Raw genomic sequence first — 22,845 nt, forward strand, 5'->3', positions numbered from 1 at the left:
CCTAAACGTATCGACGCTGTTTTTCAGTCTTCATAAAGCACATAAACACTGTTATTTTCTTCATAAAATCCATGTTAGCCATTTAGCTATGAAGCTAGAGTCTTCGGGCAGACAGAAGCCCTGCCCATCACGCAAATCCGCGTCTGTTCTGAAGTGAATTTGACAAGCGAATGAAGTGAGTAAACTCAAATGTTCACGCGGCAATTTACATGCGAATAGCACAATTTAACCGCGCGTTCCGCGTCTGGTGTGAACACAGCAACAAAATAGTATGTATTCTCACCATGTCAAAGACAAAATAGATTAGTTATTAGTAATTTGTCATTAAAACTATTATGCGTTGAACAAAATCTCTGTTAAATTTCACTAGAGGATTACTTAAAGAACTGCAGTTTTACAGGAGGGCTAATAATTTGGACAAATTTTAGATCAATTAATATCAATAGGCTACACCAGAGGTGTCTAAACTCCAGTCCTGGAGGGCGGTTGTTCTGCAGATTTTAGCTCCAACTTGCCTCAACATACCTGCGCGGATGTTTCTAGAAAGCCTAGTAAGAGAGCCTAGCAAAAAAAGCTGGTCCAGGTGTGTCCAATTGGGGTTGGAAGTAAACTTTGCAGGACACTGCAAACCCTGGGCTACACGACATCAAGTGACACTATCCAACGCTTCACTAAAGTTTTACACATCAACAGTTTGTGTTTGTAATGGTATGTGATAAATGTGTTTAATTTTTAATTCCACAGTTCATCACCTTGGAATGATAAGGTTCTATCTGTGTTATGAATGATTTTGAGATATTGAGCTTCAAAGTTTTTGCATTCCATATAGCAAAAAATGTGTGTGTAACATTTGTTTTTTTTAAATAAAACATCTTAAAATGTAAACAACTTTTTAAGTAAAAAACTGTAAAAATGAAAAACACACAATGTAAATTAGTTGTCATAATAAGAATATGTCAATAACTCAATTTTGACAAAAATGTCAGATAGACCTTATTATTTTAAGGTGACAAATTGTAGTTAAATTATTCTTTATGTGCAAACTTGCAACTCCATATACAAATTCTCCTGCAACAGGCCTCTTCTGCCCTTTCATTCAACATTACATACAGCCTGTATAAAATTGTGCTCGATGTTCGGTGACGGAAGGTGTGACGAGTTCCCAGGTGTTTACTGTGCATACAGCTGTGCCCTTGGAGATGTTGGTGGCACATCCATCCTGTACCAACTCAATAGAGGTGGAGAATATAATCAACAGGCTGGCAACTGCCATGTAAATGCTGTGCGGCGATAATAGTTTGGTTAAATTGTTAACATGTCAGCACTGCACCTTAATAGTGTGACTAAAATAGGAATACTTTACATGTCTTAATTTATGATAGTTTTCTGCTGATTTTTCCTTTTACATTTTGAAACAAGCAAACAAAAAATTGGCATATATATATATATATATATATATATATATATATATATATATATATATATATATATATATATATATATATAAAGTTGAAGTCAGAATTATTAGCCCCCCTGGTTATTTTTCCCCCAATTTGTTTAACAGAGAGAATCATTTTTTCAACAAATTTCTAATCATAATAGTTTTAATAACGTATTTCTAATAACTGATATCTTTCATCTTTGCCATGATGACAGTATATAATATTTGACTAGCTATTTTACAAGAGACTTTTATACAGCTTAAAGTGACATTTAAAGGCTTAACTAGGTTAATTCGGTTAACTAGGCAGGTTAGGGTAATTAGGCAAGTTATGGTATAATGATGGTTTGTTCTGTAGACTACGAAAAAGAATCAGCTTAAAGGGGCTAATTATTTTTACCTTAAAATGGATTTTAAAAAAATAATAATAATAAAAAAAAAAAAAAATATATATATATATATATATATATATATATATATATATATATATATATATATATATATATATATTTATATAATTGCAAAATTGTTGCAAACAGTTTATTTGTGTTGAATTTAAACCAACAAATTAAATATAGTAATGTTCCACTTAATTTATTTGTTTAAATTCAACATAAACAAATTGTTTACAACCCCTTAACTTAAAGTAATTAAGTAAATTTAAGGAATCATCTTTGAATAATTTTTTTCAGTTTAGTATTGGACACTAAATTGACCATAATGTATGAGTGTGTATGTGATTGTGAGAGTGTATGGGGTTTCCGATTTCTGGGTTGCAGCTGTAAGGACATCCGAAAAAAATATGCTGAAATAGTTTGGGGTTCATTCTGCTGTGGCGACCCCTAATAAGTAAGGGACTAAGCCAAATAAATAAATGAATCAATGACTGAATGAATGAATGAATGAATGAATTAATTAATTAATGGTTTTAATCATACTGAAATTGAAGTATTGTTGTCCATGTAAGCTATTGATTGTAAATGTAACGGGTAAGACTGATCATAAAGTCCAAACCAACACCTACCTCTATCCTTGTTCTTATGTATCTGGACTCCATAATCTCCCTGACATTTCTCTATTTTTCTTACTTTCATTTTTTTTAACCTACTGTTTCTCTCTCTTCTCAATCTCTGTCATTCTGCACCCCCTGTTACCACTGAAACTTGCTGTTTGAATGTTTTTCTTCAGGAAGTCTTTTGCAGTTGTGTAATTCACCTTTCCCAGCAGGCTTGTGTGTGAGCCACAGACTGATGGGGTCAAGGTCTATGAATTCTGAATCTGAGACATTCTTTCAAAAGCTTTCTACCTAGGCGAAAGCCAGACATTTTTTTTTCTTTATTCTTTAAAACGGACATTAACATTTCACATTTGGTTGCAGAATTTCCATGTAATTACATTCAAATGACATTGAAATGTGGGTACAAAAATAACCTCCTGACACCCAGCTACATTCTGTCGGTAGCTATTACAAAAGTGACTCATTACTGGCATTGTGTGTGCTAAAAATGTCATCTATAGCCTAAAACACTGAAAATGTACCAGGTCAAACCAAAAACATTTGATAATTTGCATTTCTAGCTAACAATGAAACGATTTGACAGACTAAAATGTAGGATTGTATTGTGAAATTCAATTCAAGGAAAAGGGATGAAGCTTAGTATATTCACATTGCAGTATGCTGTAATAACACCTAATAGCACAAATCTTGCAAATATGTGACATTTATATTGTTTATATACAGTAGAAACCATAAGTTTACATACTCTTAAAGGAATAGAATTATTTTTTTAATATCTGATGGTAATTCATACTAAACTTTTACTTAATTAGGTCCATTAGGATTACCTAAATGATTTACATTTGCTAAATGCCAGAATAATGAGATTTTTTTTTTTTATATTTTAAAATTAATTTCTATACAGTCAAAAGTTTACTTACATTTCCTTGGTATTTTTAGCTTTGCTTTTAAACTCTATAACCATGGTCAAATGTTTTGGGTATCCATCCACAAGGTTCTTACAATAGTTTGCAGGAATTTTGGCCCATTCCTCCAGACAGAATTTGTGTAACTGAGTCAGATTTGCTCACACAAGCTTTTTCAACTCTGACCACATTTTTTTTTATAGGATTGAGATCAGGGCTTTGTGATGGCCACTCCAAAGCATTTACTCTGTTGTCCTTAAATCACTTTTAAACAAATATGACAGTATGCTGATGGTCATGGTCTGTTTGGAAGAACCATTTGTGGCCAAGTTTTAATTTCCTGGCTGATGTCTTGAGATTTTGCTTCAGTATTTCTACCTAAGGTTCTTTCTTCATGATGCCATCTATGCTGTGAAGTAGAGCAGTCCCTCCTGCAACAAAACAGCCCCACAACATGATGCTGGCACCACCATACTTCACAGTTGGGATGGTGTTCCTAGGCTTATAAGCTTTCCCCTTTGTCTTCCAAATGTAACACCGGTCAATCTAGCCAAATAGTTCAATAGTTCCATCAGACCACAGGACATGTCCCCTGTAGGTTTGTCTTTCAAACAGACCATGACCTAAACATGCTGCCAAATTAGTTAAAATGTGCTTTAAGGAAAAAAGAAAATGTTTTGGAGTGGTCATCACAAAGCCCTGATCTCAGTCCTATATAAAATTTGTGGGCAGAGATTAAAAAGCTTGTGGGAGCAAGACAGTCAACAAATCTGATTCAGTTACACAAATTCTGTCAGGAGGAATGGGCCAAAATTCCTGCAAACTATTTTGAGAAGCTTGTGGAAGGATACACAAAACATTTGACCAAAGTTATACAGTTTAAAAGCAAAGCTAAATAAATAAGAAAATGTGTGTAAGCTTAAGACTGTCTAGTCTAATTAATAAAAAAAAAGAAAAAAAAAAGAAAAAGAAAAATTTCTCCCATTTTACTGGCATTTAGGGTTATCCTAACAGAACTAAAATAGTAAATTATTAGTATGATTTACCATCAGAGATTATGGCAGTTTTCTGGGATAAATGACAAAATGGCTGGAAATGGGTCTGAAATATGGTAGACTCCCAGGAAAAAAAAAAAAAAACAGGAGTGTTGGCGGGTATGCTTACACACACTATGCACTCTGACTACTTCAATATTGTTTATAAGCTGTGGTGGCCATTTCGCTCTGTCTCTAGCTGAAGGCTGTCTACTAGGGATGTAACGGTATCAGAATTTCACGGTACGGTAATACCTCGGTATGAATGTCACGGTACGGTATTTATTGAATCATTTACAGGAAAAAACAAAACTTTTGAAAATACTCCAAAAAAGTGCCAAAAGTGTCAATGACATACAAATTAGCCATCTATCTGTAAGCTTTGAAACAGGAACTTCAATTTTAATAACAAAAAACTATTAAACCATGTAAAAAAATAGTTTCAATTTAGTATTGTTGAAAACTCATCACATTCAACATTTAATCACACTCAGCCCATCTACCCAGATGAGAGCTCTGCTAGTTGGACTTCTCATTAAGCATCTCCCGCTGGATCTAATCTCACTATTTATTAAACGGGATATTTCATTTATCTTGTTGTCTTTATCTAACGACATATTCCCTGACTTTGGTCATTGGAATCTATTACTTGTTCTCAGGTAACGTGTTTTGGCTGAGCGCAAAGATAAGTTAATGATTAATGTGCACGTACATTCTGTATATTGACTGATCGCTTGCCTTTATTTCCTATATTGTATAAACTTATTGTATGTTATACTTTTAAAATGGCCATTATCGATTCTTAAAACTGATACTCAGCAAAAGAGAGGGTGTGTTTCGTATTTTCACTGAAATTGAAAGGAGGCAGTTGTTATCGGCTCCGTTTTGTTATAAATATCCACACAGTGAAGATGACGCTCATCTTATGCAGCACGGCGCCTCAACATTTCTGCTGTCTAAGTTGCTAATATTAAAATGAAAATAGGCAGTTCCTTAAATCATGTTTACATTTTATTGTTGAGAAAGTGAAACAACGAAGCCAGGGTGATGTGAATGAAGTTATAAAGTACACTGTTCCCTTTGAAGATTTACCCTTGTCCTCGGTATAATCTGCTTTTCCATATCAAACTGAGAAGAAGAGACTGCAGCCTTGATCAAACTTGTGAAGTCTGAACTTACATGGAGATAATGCAGGACTGAACTGTGCGTGTAAAGCAGGTCGCACACCAGAAGCGACGCTCGGCGGCGCCGCGCAGCGCCACGCAGCGCCATGTATTTTAGAATTCTAATCATATGTTTCTATCAGGATACACACACTGGCGCCGCAAGTCGGCGGCTGTCGGCGGCGCCCGGCGACGGCTCAGGACGCAGTTCATTTTTCAGCCGCGCCACAGAGCGCCATCTGATTAGTTTCATGTTAAATATCATTCGAATGTGCGCGTCTGGTGTGCGATACTTTAATCTGTCATGTACGCGCCGTGTCGCGGCGCCGAGCGGCGCTTCTGGTGTGCGACCTGCTTTAGAGTTTTCCAGCTCTTTTCATCCCCGCTTCTAGCAGCACACTCCATTTCCGCATTACTGGATCTGTAGCAACAACAGACCGCAAGGGATGATGGTCAAGCATGGGCTGATGGCAATTGTAGTTTTCGTTACCTCCCGTTCGCTTCATTCGCCTGAGCAAATTTTCTCAGAAGACCTATAGTTTTACCGAGTCATGCGACTTCGGTAATATCGAAAAAAATTAATATTGCGGTATGACGGTATTTACAATACCGTTACATCCCTACTGTCTACCAATCGCAACAGGCTGTCATCAGTTCCAATCAGTGCAGATTAGCTTCGCACTAAGGAGGGGTTTGGGAATGATTCATATGGGAGTCGCTGGGGTATTTAGGTAAAAATAAATGCTGTTGTTGGAAACCCTTAAAACCAAAATATGACCCTTTTTATTGTATAATAGGGGCTCTTTAAAATGTGGTCAAATGAGTTATCAACATGAATTAGATCCTCTTACAAGTAAACACAAAACCTTTGAATGCCAACACAAAATATTCCAGGGAAATGCAGAAATTGTTCACTTAAACATAAAAGCACTGGATTTAAATGTCCCCCTCTTATAAAGCACCAAGAATTGCCACTACACCATACATAGGTGGAAACATAATCCCCTACTTAAACCATATCCATCGTGCAGTACCATACAGCATATGGACAAAAAACAAGCGTATAAGTACTGTGATATTGTTTAAACATGCTCTCTTTTTCTGCTCATCTATGGCGATTACCAGCTTCTGCGTTATCCTAATGCTATACATTACCTGTATCAGTATTCAAAGCATTATAGGTGTAGCATTGATTGCTGTATGCAGAGGCTAGAATACATTTGCACATAAGACTTGATAGAAACTGCTCAGAAACGTATTTCCTTAGAGATCCCGATACCCATTGCACTGAGATACCATACATTAGGGTTGCTTGCGGAATGCAGAAGCAGCCTCGTCTTCTTACCATGCAAGGAGCGTTCCGCAGGGGGTAGAAGAAAAGCGGGCTTCGCACTTGGGCTGATCCGCGCTGACCTTTGGGCTGACTGTCGATGGCCAACAAGGCCCCTGCCAGACAGAATGATGAAAGACATGAAACAAACTTACACAAAATATCACCGACCCCTTCACCCCCAACCAAAAGAATGATGAAAACCAGACTAGCGTTCAAAAAATGCACAGTCAATGTTTAATGAAGATTATTTATTAACCAAGCATGCTTAAATCATGTTGGTTTCTTTTTAATTGATCAAGGTTAGTACCCAACCTTGAGCTTGCACCAGTCTGGTTAATTATATATCTAAATCATTTCAGGGTTTTCGTACAGATCTCATCTTAGTGCATTTATGCAGAGCACCTGGTGATGGACAGCTGCTTCTGAGGCTTTGAGGAATGGACGGATGGGCTCTCCACTGCGGACCCCTTCCTTGAACCGGCTGCCAGCCGCAATCCTCTCTTCCAAATGAGCAATAACTGCCATTGAGGAATTGACCTGGTAGAGTGAAAGAAAACAATGAGATGTTTTGAAAATCCTGAGGAGACCTGACAGAAAAAAAAAGAACTAAGGATGAAAAGCAAAAAGAGAAATATGGGCTAAAAGCCGTATCCCTCTCAAGAGTTTTGAAGCTTCGACGAGAAATAGTCTTTGACCGTTTTTAAATGTCTGAAGAGGCATAAGAGGGCAGCGGAGAGTTCTTGAGCGCAGATGAGGATGGGGTTTTGAGGTAAGGGAACAAAAAGGCTTGGAAGAAAGTGCGTAGGAAGGCCATATTAGAAATGGCCTCAAAGCACTTCCATCAACAGCCAATTCATTGAACCCTGTGCAGGGCTGCAGGGATGGGGCTGACCTTCATTAAGAAACATGTGGGGAAGAAACATGGTTGCCCTCCAGCAATCCTCTGCAATACAGAGGATAAATTGCCTGCTGGCTTGTAACTTACAAGCTTGGCTCGAGGTGTTCATACAATACAGGGTTAGCCATACAAAATGACACGTTTCAAAGCAGCAGGTGTGTTCTTGGGAGGGAAAAGTGGTAACGGGAAATGTCTTGTTAATAAATAAAGGAGAATTTAAAAAAAAAAAGCTACAATAAAACCTATTTTTTTTTATATAAATGTCATGCTAGACCCAAAATTATTACTCTCCAAGCACCAAATGTAAGTCAAAATTGGTATTGGCGAGTAAACAAAAGACTTGCCATTGCCATTTGGCATATTAAACTAAATTATTGCGATACAATGTAATAAGAATGACAGCAATTTTTTAAAAAGAATCGTTGTTTCTAATGTAGGCAAATCAAACAATCTTTTTTCAATATTAGATCATCACGACTGGCACAATCACAAGAGCGAATCAAATAATGTGATGCATATAGCCAGATAATTTCCGATTAGCAATTGGCTAGATTTCTGGTTGTGGTTGTAATAACTTTTACCTGAGACATACCTGCATGTTTTTGTGCGATATATAACCACAGCCATATCACTCTACAGCCCATCGGTTACTCTCTGAAGCTAAGCAGGGCTGAGCCTGGTCAGTACCTGGATGAAGAAACTAGGTTGCTGTTGGAAGTGGTGTTAAAGAGGCCAGCTGGGGGCACTCAACCTGCGGTCTGTGTAAGTCCTAATGCCCCAGTAAAGTGATGGGGACACTATATTTTGGTTGAGCCGTTAAACCAAGGTCTTGACTCTCTGTGGTCATTAAAATACCTGTCCCAATTCCCTCCCTCGGCCCTTTCCCATCATGGCCTCCCAATAATCCCCATCGACAGAACTGTCTCTGCACTTCTATAGCTAGTGTATGGTGAGCACACGAGCATCATTTTCCTGTGGCTGGGAAATCAGGTGATTGTGAGAAAACAGATGATTGTCTGTGTAATTGTGAGTCCGTGGCATCTTATTGCCTGTTTGGTATTGTACAGTTTGGTACGTTTTATGGCTGTTTTCATTGTCAAAAGGTACTAAAAAGTGGACCATACCGTACCACTTTTTGGGTATCCTTACGGTACCCTTATGTGAATGACCTGTACAGCTTTACTTTGATTTTCCTCAGGCAAGAGTGATGTTGACTGCACCCTTCTGTCATACACCATGCCCACCTAAAGGGTAAAATTGGTACCGTTTTGGCAGTGGAAACGCAAGCCTAATAAAGGTGACCCATACTGATCTATACCGTACAGTATAACTCAGTGGAAACGGCCCATTAGTGATGATGGATCTATTAGAGGCTGGCTTGAGATTGATACAGCGACTAACATGATGGCCTGTTCCAAAATGTTGCTGAAATGATTTAACGACTGGCTTTCAGTCAAATAAAATGTATTGATTCTCTGTTTGTATAAACTGGGAAATAGTTTACTAAAAACAATCAGTTAAAAGTTAAATGTTAACATGAAAAAGGAATTTCTGTATGTTATTTTTACTTAAAAATAAAGCAAGGGCAAATGGAAAAAAATAACAAACTGTAAATATGATTTAGTAATTGCATTGATCTGTATTTGAACAAATGTTTAATGGACAACTTTTATATAAACATAAACATACAAAACAACAGTTTAAAAAAAAGTTATTTTACATATTTGTTTCTTTTTCTTCAGAGTGTATGAGGATTTATTATTATTATTATTATTATTATTATTATTATTATTATTATTATTATTAATCATTCAGGGCGTCATGGTGGCACAGTGTGTAGCACAATCGCCTTACAGCAAGTAGGTTGCTGGTTCAAGCCTCGGCTGGGTCAGTTGGCATTTCTGTGTGGAGTTTGCATGTTCTCCCCATGTTCATGTGAGTTATCAAAAGTCCAAAAACTTGAGGTAAAGGTGAATTGGGTTAACTAAATTGTCCATAGTGTATTAATGTGTAAATGAGTGTGTATAGATGTTTCCCAGTGATGGGTTGCAGCTGGAAGGGCATCCGCTGTGTAAAACATATACTGGATAAGTTGGCGGTTCATTCCGCTGTGGCTGCCCCAGATTGATAAAGGGACTAAGCCAAAAAGAAAATTAATGAATATAATTCAATTATTTTTCTTCAGCTAAGTACTTTATCCGCCAACTATTCCAAAATGTTTTCAGCAGTGGATGCTCTTTCAGCTGCAACCCAGTATTGGGAAACACCCATACACACATGCACTCGTACACAGAAATACCAACTGGCCCAACTGGGACTCAAACCAGCAACCTTCTTGCTGTGAGATGACAGTACAAACCACCATGCCACCCTATTAATTATTGTTATCATTACATAGATGAGTTTGTGAGATTTTTAAATCCGACTTTAATTCAGCTTCTGAGCAGAATGGCAACTGCAGACCTATTCATCTGCTCCAAGGACCTCCATTTCCATCAGTCTTAACAACAAGTTTATTAAAGAGACAATACAATCTTGTTGCACAAATCGAATGTGCTGAATGGGTTTAGAAAGAAACTGATTAACAGGTTGATAATCAATATTAATATCCATGGTGGCATATTGAACATGATCAGTGACATTTAGCTTCGTTCTAACAATAAACCACACAGAATCCAGTTAAGTTGCCAAAAAAGTGTGTTGACTTTCATTTCATCCAGAAGCACTGCAGGTGGAGCTCCAGAAAGTTGATTACAGCTTCTGCACTGTATTGATCTGAGAGGTGTGAGGCAGGATCAGCTAATCATCTGCTGTGGGGAGACGGTACAGCACTCAACTCCTGCCATTAGCCAGCAGAGAGTAAACACATCGACCAACATGACCGCACTCATGGGGATTAACATGAAGAGCAATAGTAAGAACACAGACAGAAGATGACAGGAAGAGGGGGAAACTCTTTATGATTTGAATGACACAGGATGATATTGCAGCTTTTTGTTGCACTAAACGGCCCCTGGCAAAACCTGTGCTGTGTTTGCAGAGGCATGGATCACTAATCATTGCATCATACAGAACAGATTAAGACAGATATGACATAAGAACCAGCAAATATTCAAGTAAGCTTAGTGTTTAAATATTCTTTTTTTTTGTTTTAACCCTTTTTTAACACTTTTTTTGGCAAAAAAATTGTGTAAATTGGCCATTTTTACAACTCCCCTAGAGCTAAACAGCTGAGTTTTAGAATTTTTAAATACATTCAGCTGATGTCCGGGTCTGGCAGGTGCATGTTTAGCTTAGCTTAGCATAGGTCATTAAATCAGATTAGGTCATTAGCATTAGTATATCATTTAGTTTCTAAATTAGTCAAGAGTTTTGATAATTTTCCAATTTAAATCTTGACTCTTTTCAGTTGTTCCGTAATATCATTGTGCCTGCTGCAATCATAGTGCGGCAGTAAAGTTCCTTGATAATTACGCCAGAATCAAATGATAATTCCTAGCCATATTGACCTAGAAAATAGCAACCTTTCATTTTCCCTCAGTCTTAGTACAGGGTGTAACTAAAGAAGAGTCAAGCTTGAAATAGAACAATTATTAAAAGTCTTAATTTTTTTAGCTATATTCTCTGGGCCAAATTAAGAACGTATTGCCTATTTTTATTTTAGTTTTTGCTATTATTAATTTGCTAATTATTAATATTATTATCAAATTTTCCACTATTTAATAGCTATTTGATTATTATAAATGTTTTCTTTTATTACTAAAGCATACAAAATTAGTCGCGTAACATAAACTTCAAATTTTAAACAGGCTGACAAAATCAGTAATTAAAAAAAAAAAAAAAAAAAAAAAAAACATTTGCAATGCTTCCTAAATGAGTGTTTCACAATAAATACTTTAAATAGGGTTGTCTTTAAAACATTTAATCTTTAGCTGAGGATGCAGAAATACCTAAAATATCTAAATTCATGCTTCTTATTTCCCATTTTGTCTTAGGACAATCAATTACAAAAAGGTTACTGTGTTGTTGTTTTTTCCTCGCATATATAGTTTGATGAAAGTCAGCGCCAACATTTCTTTTTTTTACTGTTGTTTTTATAAAAAGGGGAATTCAGTCATTTAAAAATTTGCTTTCTAACTGGTTCAGTTAGATTTAGCTTCTCCCATCTTCTCCTAGGGCAAGTTAATAACGGACAGGATACTGTTTGAATTTAAATTTTTGTTCTGTTTTGCACTTGGCTATAGCTTACTTTTGACTGGACCGTTCTCATGGTATAGCCGAAATAAGGAACTGTGCTGGTAAATAAGGGACTTACAAGGGAAAAAATGGCTAAACAGGAATATTGCAAATTTAGCTAAAGCAACTCTAAGTTGCACGGCGTCACTGTTTTTGAACACCAGCGAGCCGTAAGGGATACTTCATATTATCGGCATGTGAAAGTCTACCTCACAACTTTTTCAAAAAATGCTCTGAGATGGCTGAGGGAGAAGTGGGAGTCGCCTGCACTGTAGGGGAAAAAACAGTGGCAGTTGGCTCACAAAAGTTTTACCACATCATGGCGCAATTCTTCAGCCAATAAAGGCTCCTCTTCCCTACTTCCATTGGCACAGGGGCTTCAGCCCCTCCCAGCTCTTATGTTATTCCAGCCCTGTAGATGCTAACAATCTAATCCAGTTACATGGTTTGTGCTCAGCTAAAAGTACTACCACCAATGGATTATAAATGGTAAAACTATGTTTAACTTCTGGGAACCTAGAAAGTAGTCTGCTTCTAAAAAAGAAAAAAAAAAATCTTTAAACAGAAATTAAATGGCAGGGAATGATGGCCAAAGGCAAGGCAATCTTACAAAGCAACAAGAAAGTTTCCTGCGAGGATAGTTGGCTAAATGTGGGCTACATGTCATCTCAACTGAATTTGCTTAGGGGTATTTGTTAAAAATGTCAAAGATGTCAAAGTGTGACTGAACTATACCAACAAATATGTCATATCAATAAACACAAAGCAAGCAGCAAAAAAGAATAAATCATATAGGTTAACCCTATTTCACTAATTTAAATACACACATTTTTTCACTATGTTTTTAATAAAGTATGAACTATCAAGATTTTTGTTTTATAAACCGTTAGCATAAAAAAAGTCATTAAATACTGTAAAAACAATGTTTGATTTAAAAAAAAAAATTGAGCAAATCATAGTGTTTCAAAATGTATAGTACAGTCATAATATTTAAAAACCCTTTTTATTTAAGTATTGTGAACTTTAAAAGACAATAATATCATAGTGTACAAAATTGTAATAATATGAAAATAAATAATTGAAATCATGTATCTTAATTTTGGCATACTACTACTACTACTACTACTACTACTACTACTAATAATAATAATAATAATTTTTAATTAATTAATAATAAATATAATAATGTTAATACAATTAATAATAATAATAATAATAATAATAATAATAATAATAATAATAATAACTTTTAATTCATTAATAATAAATATAATAATGTTAATTAAAATAATAATAATAATAATAATAATAATAATAATAATAATAATTATTATTATTATTATTATTATTATTATTATTATTATTATTATTATTGGATTATTATTAATAATATTATTATTATTACAGTGCAACAGATGTATTTGTATAATATCATTAATAGATAAACAATCAAGCACATAAAAAATTGTATTATATTATATTATAATATAAAAAAATGATTAAATAAAAAAAATCGGGTATCCATTAATTATTATTATTATATATCATGTATATTTAATAATAATAATAATAATAATAATAATAATAATAATAATATAATAATAATAATCGTCATTATTATTTTTATTATTATCAGTGCTGCATATGTATTTGTGTTATTTTCTATAAATGATAAACAATCAAACAAGTTAAAAATTATATTATTATTAATTTTATATTATATTATATTATATTATATTATATTATATTATATTAAAATCATTATGGGTGTGGGCTGAGTTAGGAAAGTGACGCCAGTTGTACTACTATTACTATTACTATATGCTATGAACCATAATAATCATTATTATTCATGGATAGGTTCTTGCCGTCTATGATAATAATTTGAGCACTGCTTCCGAAGCAAAGTACAATGCCACATTGTCCAATAAACACAACTTCTGTTATATAATGAACAAACACACTGTGGCTTCATTAAACAGCTTCTGTTGCCCTCCTGAGTCCCCGTCTGTTGTCTCGTCCTACAAATGGACAGCAGTAATACTCACGGCAATGTTCTCCCTCATCGTCCCCTTGCGGGCAGTCAATGCTGAAGTCACACAGCTGGCTCACATTGATCTCCCGGCCCCCGCGGCAGTGATAGCGGCCCCGAAGAGTGACGTTTTGAGAGCTTCCTGAGAGAAGAAAGACAAGCGACATACTAATTACAAAGACCGTTTCTCCTGAAGGAGCCAAGCTTTAAATCCCTCAAGGGCACAACGGTGATAAAGCAGAAATTCCCTCGGATTCGGGGTCACCTCTGTTTAAGATTTAACATTTGCATTTGCTGTCCTGATCATTAACCGTTGGCCCACCTTTACGCTATTTTCTTCTTCTTGTACATCTTCGTTTACAACCCCACATTAGGTGTAACTTCGAAGAGGTTCACTTTATGTCTTTCCGATAGATTTTCATGCCAAGAAAGTAAATCAGAAGGGTTACATTAAAAGCTTCTGAGCAAACAAACACAACGACATCAAGTAAATTCAGCACTTTGTGAAGCTAAATGAGGCAGAAAGAAGACATAAAAGAGGCAAAGGCTCTCAGTGCGCACTTGTTTTTTACGGCTTCGATGACAGCAAAGGATACTGACAAAGGCTATCAGCAAATAAAACAAAAAAAGAGACACTTCCTAGTCGAAAAAAGATAGAACGGACGCTCAAAAATGTGTTGATGCAATGAGAACTCGAGCTCAATCAACATATACAGCTTCGAGATATGGATCTTTTTACCATATGGCGTATCTATATTTTTCTCTTTCTCTTTTTCTTTTGCATATGGAGCGCTAGCTTAACTCACTTTGGAATAAAATGGCCTAGATAAGTGGCGTGCGTCGACTGGATTTATATGGAGTTGAGTCTGATAGCATCACTGCGAACACAACGAGATATAACCGCAGTTTGCATATCTATGCAAATGGAAGACATTCGCGGAGCTGAACAAACGGACCGCGCTCACCAGGGGTTCATTACACTGCTGACAATGATAAAGAGAATGATTGTACAGAAAAAAAAACTGTTATGCTATTCACTTCCATTTCCAAAGAAAAAAAAAAAGAGGCAGATGTGATTTTATCTTTCACGGGTATAACTTGATTTTGTTCAGAAGACACGTGACTAATTGTGTTTGTGAAGGTATAGGACTTTCTAAAATGTTTGCAACTAATATTATTAACAATCCAACTGATGTATATTTATATAGTATACTTTACTGCAGTTCAGTTCAGTTGCAGTGCAGTTCTTTTTTGTATCTATTTTAATTGGCGTAGTTATTATTAGTGTCACCTGTGTCTTGTGTAGTTCGCATTTATTCCCTTTGTCTCACAAATTTAAACTACAAAATATGGGATTTATTTTATTTTTTTTATATAAAGTTGGTTCCTTATTTTGGATAGTTCTAGTCAACAGTCAAAAAATGAGGACAACGACACATAAAGGTTGCTAGATTGACAACACCAAACAGGAACGAGAGCTAGTTTAACTTTAATTATATCAAACATAAGTCTCATTTCATTGACATTCGGAGAGTCAGAAACAAATCGTGAAACATCCCTCAAAAATATGTTCTGCTGTTTGTTCAAACTGCTTATTCATAATAACTTAAATGTTTTATGTTCAATCTACATAAACATGTAAAAATCTAACTTAAGGTTACTCAATTCCTTCATGTCGTTTGAACAAATAGATTTTTTATTTTATTTATTTTTTTTTTTTTACAATGAATCTAGAGTTGTATTATTTATTTTTATGTTGGGGTTTAAGGACAAATGGTGCTCAGCCAAGTGTGATAATGACTATAATCGTGTACTGTACTCCTTATCCTGACCCTGTCCTCATTAAATATTTATGGACTTGAGGAGTCGATTGCATTGATTGTAGCAGAAGTTGGAGTTGAAACTAATCTAAATCCACTTCTGAAAACTCAAACATATTAAAAAGAAATAGATAGCACTTTTTTTGTCAGATATCATAACTTTTTGTACTTCGAGATTTTGAGTGTTATAACGCACAGCTTTTGCAAAGCTTTAGAATATTACAATGATATTTGTAAAAAAAAAACAAAAAAGGCTATTTAAACAAATGTGTAATTAATATAATATACAATTTTTTTTTTTAAACACCATGTTAAGGATAAAATTATTAGCCCATTTAAGCAATGTTTTTTTTTTTTTTTTTTTTTTTGTCTACAGGACAAACCATTCCTATACAATAAATTGGCTAATTACCCTAACCTGTCTAGTTAACCTTATTAACCTATTTAAGCCTTTAAATGTCACTTTAGGCTGTATAGAAGTGTCTTGAAAAATATCTAGTAAAAAATTAAGTACTGTCATCATGGCAAAGATAAAATAAATCCATTATTAGAAATTATTTAATAAAACTATTGTGTTGAGAAATGTGCTGAAAAAAATCTTCTCTCCATTAAACAGAAATTTTGGAAAAAATAAATAAACAAGCTGTCTAATAATTCAGGGGGGCTAATAATTCTGACTTCAACTGTATATGTATGTGTGTGTATATATATATATATATATATATATATATATATATATATATATATATATATATATATATATATATATATATATATATATATATATACACACACACACGTTTATACATCAGTTCTGACTGGTTCTTGAATCCGATTGGCTGATAATTGCAATAATAGCACTAGTACAGCCTCCTCACCCATCTGTATTAATTTGCCCACATAGAGTGACGGAAACTCACTACAGTTGGAGATTGCGCTGTTGGACAACATAATTTACTTTTGAGGGTTTTGAGGGAAGAATATAGTGATTTACATAGCAAATATGCAGTTTATTTATAAGGATAGTGCCTATTTTAAATATTTAGAATTTTGGTGTCGGCATCCAATAGCCTGTCATTAAGCAGAGCAAAGTTAACATTCCGCTACAAGATGGCTACAGAGAACGTATAAGTCCTTAAGGAAGTAAGAGAGCATACATTTCAAACTACAGCTGATTAAATCATTATAAAACTTGTAAGTGACATTTTAAGTTGATCTCTCTGTTTTGAATGTTGCATTGCTGTATTTATACCATAGTAATCTGATAGTGTTTGCTTTGGTTTGTCTTTTCCAGATTAATTATCATTAATCAACTTGTTTTGTAAGCTCAATATCACACGAGTAGCAGTGCGATATGGCTGTATGTCATTGGTGGGACACCAAGCCTCCCACCAGTGCTGATATACAGCAATATAACACTGCTACTCTTGTGATATTGCTCAAATAAATTTATAACTTAATTTTATTTATTTGATTTGGTTTATTTTATTATTTTTGCCCATCTATTTTCTTTCAGTTCTATTGGCAAGGGCTCAATTGTTTTTTTTATTTTTTTTATTTTCTCTAACCCACATTTGACTAGGTTCCATTCATCTCCGACTATCACATCAAATTGTGACTTGCTTCTGTGGCCATATTTACATGCACTGAGCGTGAACCATTAGTTCATGAAAATGGCATGGTAATTAATAGCCCTGCTTCACATCTCAGCATGGCACCCTTGCTACAAAAAATAAATAATGATAATAAATAAATACTAATAGTCTTTTTAATCAAATGCTGTGCGTGTGCATGTGTATGGCTAGAAAGAAAGACTGAAAAAAAGAGGAGAAACAAAAGTCGAGGTGGCATTAATACACTAATCTGCTTGGATGCAGCTAGGCTTTGTGATGAAAGAACAAAGATGTGATGGATATGTCGGACTAGCATCGGTGAGCGAGTAGTAAAATGATTTAATTATTGTTGGGCAGACATTTGACAGCCAGCCAAATAACAGTGAGTCATACTACTAGCGGGCAAACATTCATATCAGTGAGCTGAAAGCTACGCTATGATAAAAGACACTCAATCTGTTACTACACATGGAAAAAAAGCCTAATGACCATCATGGAGGCACAAATACTAACCCTTGTAAACACTGGAATGTGCAGAAACATGCGTCACCAAAAAAAAAAAAAAAAAAAAAAAAATCAGGTTTTAGAATGTTGTTTCTACTTTAAAGATCCTTCAAGGTTAACTCAATCATTTCAACATGCCATAGAATGAACACATTTGTGTCCTTGTAAACATTTAGAAAAATGTTTTCTGCATATATTTCTGCATTTCTTAAGTCCTGCAACCATCACTTCTTTTTTTTTTTCTTTTTTTTTATTAGTGTCTCATTCCTATTAATTCCAACTCTCATATTCATATATTTTAGTATGATTTTTAGGGTTTAGAGGAGGGGTTTGGAAGCATGTTTCATTTTACAAATCATACTAATTCATATAAACAGAATGAATTCACAAATTAGCCACTTTTCGGGCGATATGTAAAATAGTGATGTTTCCTTGTAAGATCAGGCTGTTAAAATATTAGCCAAAGTATGTCAGACATAATATCATAAAGTGATAAAGTACATTCAGAGGGTTGTCATCACAGAATAAAGTTTAATTGGCTTATTGGGAGCCTAACGGGAAGCAGATGGCTGTTGTATAAGAGGGAACAGGTTTATTCTTTGAAAACACCCGCCTGGATGTACTTTATCCCACTTATTATATGGCTACTTTGTACAAAACATTATCAAATACCAATTCAAATAGAAATAAATTTTGGTTTTGAGCCACAGTAGTTTGATAACTCTTTGACTAAATGCAAAACTGCTAGAAACGAAAACAGCTGAATGGTGCACTAACTTGAATATTATTCAACAGACGGCCACAAAATGGCATGAAAGACTAGAAAATAAAAAGTCAATGTGTTAATTGATGGTCAAGATGATTTGCAGTATTTGCGTAGCTTTGAATGTCATAACTGACCAATCAGAATCAAGTATTCCAGAGAGCTGTGCAAAAATATAATATAATATAATATAATATAATATAATATAATATAATATAATATAATATAATATAATATAATATAATATAATATAATATAGGTGATGCAGTGGTGCAGTAGGTAGTGCTGTTGCCTCACAGCAAGAAGGTCGCTGGGTCACTTGTTCAAACCTCGGTTCAGTAGGCATTTCTGTGTGGAGTTTACATGCTCTCCCAGAGCGGCTGGAAGGGAATCTGCTGTGTAAAAACGTGCTGGATAAGTTGGCGGTTCATTCCGCTGTGGCGACCCGGATAAATGAAGGGACTAAGCCGACAACAAAATGAATGAATAATATAATATAATATAATATAATATAATATAATATAATATAATATAATATAATATAATATAATATAATATAATATAATGTGCGGAGTGGGTAGCATGTTCGCCTCGCAGCAAGAAGGTTACTGGTTTGAGCCTCGGCTGGTTCAGTTGGCTTTTCTGTGTGGAGTTTGCATGTTCTTGCTGTCTTCGTGTGGGTTTCCTCCGGGTGCTCAGGTTTCCCCCACAAATCCTGACATGTGGTACAGCTGAATTGGGTATGCTAAAATTGATCGTAGTGTATGTGTGTAAATGGGTGTGTATGTTTCCCAGTGATGGGTATTGGCTGGAAAGGCATCCGCTTGTGGTGACCCCAAATTAACAAATTGACTTAGCCGAAAAGAAAATGAATTAATAATATAATATAATATAATATAATATAATATAATATAATATAATATAATATAATATAATATAATATAATATTAAAATGTATATTATTAGTAGTAGTAGAATTAGTAGTAGTAGTATAAAAAGGGAAAGTGAATCAAGGCTTCAGCTATATTAACATATCTAAGATTTTAATATACTATATATTCTGTCTCCAATAGCAAAAATTGTTAGGAACAGAATGAGAATTTAACAACTCCTTCAGAAAAACATTGCCTATGAAGGTCACAGCAAGACAGTTGGAAGCTCGGCTTCAGACTCCATTTCCTCCATCTTTGTTGTGTAGCACAAGAAGTAGGACACACAGCATGCTAAGCTCATGCATTTTTAAAATGGCTTACTTTTCTCAACATTAAAAAGTAAAAAATGCAAAATAAGCACCATTAGGCCTATTTTATATCTATATCACAACTGAGTTGTTTTTGATAGGTTAGCTAATTATATTACTGTTTGTATTTTGCAGGTAATTTATGCAGCAGCCAGCTATAATGCATTATTAAATAAAAGCTTTCTTTGAGCCTTTTTGCCCGTGATTAAATATGAATGTTTGTCGCTCTATAAAGAGAGCTAGGCACTGTCGTGATGTAAATGGGGCCATAGGGTAAACATATTTCACTTCTGTGAGATCACAAAGTAAGCGTCGCTTGTCAACAGGCAAGTGCTTGAGGCCCCCAGGCCAGAAGGGGGCCACTGAGGGCTGTCCAACTTGATTCACTGAGGCAGCATCAAGTTTTCAATGACAGTGACAGACCGGTGCAGACTCCCTAAAGTATGTTTCAGACTACACACAATTGTTATTGTCAGTTATGCACTTTGATTAGATAAAATCTTAATGTTTCACGGGTACCAAATATGCCAGACTACACTCTCAGAAATACAGATACGCGAGCTTTCACAGGGGTGGTACCTTTTCAAAAGGTACAAATTTGTACCTTAAAGGTCCAAATAAATACCTTAAGAGTACATATTATTACCTAAAAAGTACAAAGGTGTTCCTCTTAAAAAAAAAAAAAAAAGGTACTAATGTATACTTCTGAGGAACCAGTATGGACCCTTTAAGTACAAAAGTGTAACTTTTGATAAGGTACCACCCCAGTGACAGCTCGCTGGGGCTACCCCTTTATTTCTGAGTGTACAAGTTGCTTCATGGCCAATCATTGTGTGATGTATACACTACCTGACAAAAGTCTTTTCACTTTTTCATGTTTTAGGAACTAATAATATAAGAATATAAAGTTATGGTGCATAAAAATAATTAAAATAGTGTATGACTCCCATGAGCTTGAACGAATGCATCCATACATACAGGATATCGCTCATTCTCTTATTTCAGCCTCCACATCAAAGTTCCTGAAAGCAAAGAAGGTCAAGGTTCTTCAAGATTGTCCAGCCCAGTCACGAGACATGAAAATTATTAAGCATGTCAGGGGTATGTTGAAGTTGCAGGCATTGAAGATGAATCCAAAGAATCTTGATGAACTCTGGGAGTCCTGCAACTCTACTGTCTTATTTAAAAGTCATGACATGATTATATTTTGTTCAAATAAGCATAATCTAGAGACCTGTAGTATCAGAAGTGGCTTAAATGATACACAAACCACCAACTAAGAAGTCAAGTTAATATTTGTTGTTCCTAAAACATGGGTGCGCAGTGGGTAGCACAATCGACTCACAGCAAGAAGGTCGCTGGTTTGAGCCCTGGCTGGGTCAGTTGGGATTTCTGTGAGGAGTTTGCATGTGCTCCCTGTGTTGGTGTGGGTTTTCTCCGGGTGCTCTGGTTTCCTACACAAGTCCAAACACATGTGGTACAGGTGAATTGAATTGAGTGTATGTTTGTGAATGTAAGAGTGTATGGGTGTTTCCGGGTGTTGGGTTGCAGCTGGAAGGGCATCCACTACGTAAAACATATGCTGGATAAGTTGGCGGTTCATTCCACTGTGGCTACCCCTGATTAATAAACGGACTAAGCTGAAAATAAATGAATGTTCCTAAAACTTGCATATGTGACAAGACTTTTGTCAGGTAGTGTAAAATTCTGGTAGTTCCAGTGATAAACAGCTGTCAGTGAAGTGTCAAGGCATCAGTGTTGTAAAGTGACTAATTACAAATACTCAAACTACTGTAAGTAGTTTTTCTCAGAAATTGTAATTACCTAAGTATTATTTCAAAATCTATACTTTTACTTTCCCTTGAGTACATTTTTAGCGCTGTATTGATCCTTTTACTCCACTACATTCCTTTAAACTTGCTTTATTATTTCTGTCTAGGGGATCAGAAAAATCAGTCCTGTAATTCCTGTCCAGTCAAATCACACACAGAAGGAAAATCGCATCATAATGCATTACTTCAAGACATGTGAACTTTAGAAACGCATCAAACCTTTAGGCAGCGTTAAAGGTGTCTAAAATCTTTACACAAATTGACCCAGAGACTGTTTAGAAGCATGTCACTGATATGAAGATGACAGATGTTTAACTGTATGATGACCGAAATGGCCTTAATCACACAGCAGACACAAGACATCAACATGATGTCAGATTGACATTGTACCCTAGCAGCATAGACGTTGCGTTTTGTTTGGAAATGAAAAAAGGGTTGACATCAAAACTCAACGTCAGTCCGGTGTCAATGTCTCACGTCCAACCTAAAACCAACTAAATATCAACTTCTAATGACATTGTGTGCACGTTACAACTGTGACGTCTATCAGACGTTGGATTTTGGTTGCCATACCTGACGAATAAATGTCAGTATTTGACGTTAATATGATGTTGATTTAAGATGTTGGCTCGACTATGGATTTTGGTCACTTTCTAACAAAAAATAAATAAAATAAAATAAAAATATCAACGTCATTTGATGACATTATTGGACATCAAAATACTGTACCCCTTAGATGCTACATGGCTAAACATTAAATTTTGGTCACCTGACATCACAACCTAAATCCAACCTAATATTAATGTCTTATAATGTTGTGTTTCTGCTGGACAAAAACTAAACTCCCTATAGAATGTTACGTTTACAAACAAATTAAATGTAAATGCATCAGTTTTTTACAGCGTAATACTCACTACTCTTGAGTACTTCTAAAAGGGCTACTTTTTACTCGTACTTTGAGTAATATTTACAACAGATGCTTTTACTATTTGTGCATTACATTTTTAGGCAAG

General features: G+C 35.1%; 1 protein-coding gene and 1 long non-coding RNA gene across 3 annotated transcripts in view; one reads left to right on the forward strand and one right to left on the reverse strand.

The window, feature by feature from the left end:
• The window catches only part of alk (ALK receptor tyrosine kinase), an 860,059-nt gene that overhangs the window by 110,389 nt on the left and 726,825 nt on the right, over positions 1–22,845 (reverse strand). For both annotated transcript variants that reach the window (XM_073927358.1, NM_001423965.1), the window contains 3 exons: positions 14,077–14,202; positions 7,297–7,431; positions 6,907–7,007 (listed from right to left, as the gene is read on the reverse strand). In XM_073927358.1, coding sequence (XP_073783459.1) covers positions 6,907–7,007; positions 7,297–7,431; positions 14,077–14,202 — 362 coding nt within the window. The remainder of the gene's footprint in view (positions 1–6,906; positions 7,008–7,296; positions 7,432–14,076; positions 14,203–22,845) is intronic.
• The window catches only part of LOC141378382 (uncharacterized), a 139,700-nt gene that overhangs the window by 51,521 nt on the left and 65,334 nt on the right, over positions 1–22,845 (forward strand). The window lies entirely within an intron of this gene.

Source organism: Danio rerio, chromosome 17 (assembly GCF_049306965.1).
Source record: "Danio rerio strain Tuebingen ecotype United States chromosome 17, GRCz12tu, whole genome shotgun sequence".
Taxonomy (NCBI): domain Eukaryota; kingdom Metazoa; phylum Chordata; class Actinopteri; order Cypriniformes; family Danionidae; genus Danio; species Danio rerio.